The sequence below is a fragment of the Vigna umbellata genome, chromosome 1, assembly GCF_029865625.1.
Source record: "Vigna umbellata cultivar VRB3 chromosome 1, Vumbellata_1.0, whole genome shotgun sequence".
In the NCBI taxonomy this organism is placed as follows: Eukaryota; Viridiplantae; Streptophyta; class Magnoliopsida; order Fabales; family Fabaceae; genus Vigna; species Vigna umbellata.
The window spans coordinates 4,517,601-4,519,083 of record NC_142165.1 but is presented as its reverse complement, the minus strand read 5'-3'; the positions used below and the strand labels follow the sequence as shown (position 1 = coordinate 4,519,083).

The 1,483-nt window shown below is 38.2% G+C and overlaps 1 protein-coding gene across 1 annotated transcript; it reads right to left on the bottom strand.

Moving 5' to 3' along the window:
- Nucleotides 1–623: 623 nt before the first annotated feature.
- LOC148204442 (uncharacterized) lies at nt 624–1,160 on the bottom strand. Its single transcript, XM_088107478.1, has one exon. The coding sequence runs from the start codon at nt 1,158–1,160 to the stop codon at nt 624–626; it is 537 nt and encodes a 178-aa protein (XP_087963604.1).
- Nucleotides 1,161–1,483: the final 323 nt, after the last annotated feature.

Below are 1,483 nucleotides of genomic sequence, written 5' to 3'. Positions count from 1 at the left end.
TCTCATTGTTCACAATCTCACCATCATCTCATCATTTTGGGTTAATGGTGCTTCATTTATGCTATTGCTTAAACTCATTTCTTGATGTGCCTGTCATGCAATAAAACAAACATAAACGTTATAAAATAAAAAAGAAACTAGTTTCTTATATCCGACTGCTTAATCAGTCACACCCAACGAAGATTTTGAATATTTTGCTCTTATTGTTCACAATTTCACCATCTATATTATGACTTTAGGCTATGTTGCTTCATTTATGCCATTGCTTAAACTCATTTCTTAATGTGTCTACAATAAAACAAACATAAACATTATAAACTAAAAAAGAAAATAACCACAATTATTGTTAGGTTTCACTTCCTTAATTGATGGCTAAGGGAACCCCTAAACAGATAAGAGAAAGAAAGAGATAATTGAATTTCCAGCCCCTTTTTCATTCATACGAAAGGCTATATATAGCCATTACAAATCATAATTGGTTATAATCAAAGGGTCCTCCTGATTTGGTGGGTAAGGAAATCTATAAAATCAAAAACAATATACCAAATCCCATAACTAAATTATTCTGGTGCAATGAAAAACATGATCTGACACTTATAGAAACATGCTGACAGAGAGAGATTCTATGGAACGTAATTCGTCAAATGGGCTGGTGTGGTAGTAATCCTTTTGGGCCTTGCATTATTCAAATGGCCTATGGTTTGCTTGCTAACAATGTTTGCCTCTGGAAAAATCACCTTGTCCCCAAGGTGATAATCAGAACTGAGTTGTGTCCACTCTTCCCAACTAGTATCATCCGGTGATAGTCCGAACCATTGAACAAGGACCATTTGGGTTGAGGGATTTGTGGAGTTGTCCATGTGAGTATCCAAAATTGCCATACGGTGAATTATTGGTTGTTGGTTGAAGGCCTCCAAAGGAAGTGGGGTGGGGTCTGGGACAAGGCCATGATGACATTTCAACAATGAACAATGGAAGACCAGATGAATTTTGGACTCAGGTGGTAAATCCAATTGATAAGCAACCGTACCAATTCGGGCAAGGATTTTGTAAGGTCCATAAAACCTTTTGGAAAGTTTGTGATAAGTGGAACTAGAAAGAGACTGTTGCCGATATGGTCTGAGTCGAACATAAACCAAATCACCTACCTCATAAGACATATCACGTCATTTGGGATCAGCATAATGCTTCATAGTGGCTTGGGCTTTAAGTAGTTTTCTCTGCAATTGTGCTAATAGGGTTTGGCGTGATGCCAACAATGTATCGACAACTTCTATAGATGATGAACCCAGTAAGTAATGGGGAATGGATGGAGCTGGCTTGCCGTAAATGATATGGAAAGGAGAATACCCCGTGGAAGAGTGAGTAGAAGTGTTATAAGACCATTCCGCCAAAGCTAAATACTTAGACCACTAAGAGGGATTGGAGTGGACGAAAGAACGAAGGTATTGCTCCAAGACCCGGTTAAAAACCTCAGTTTGTC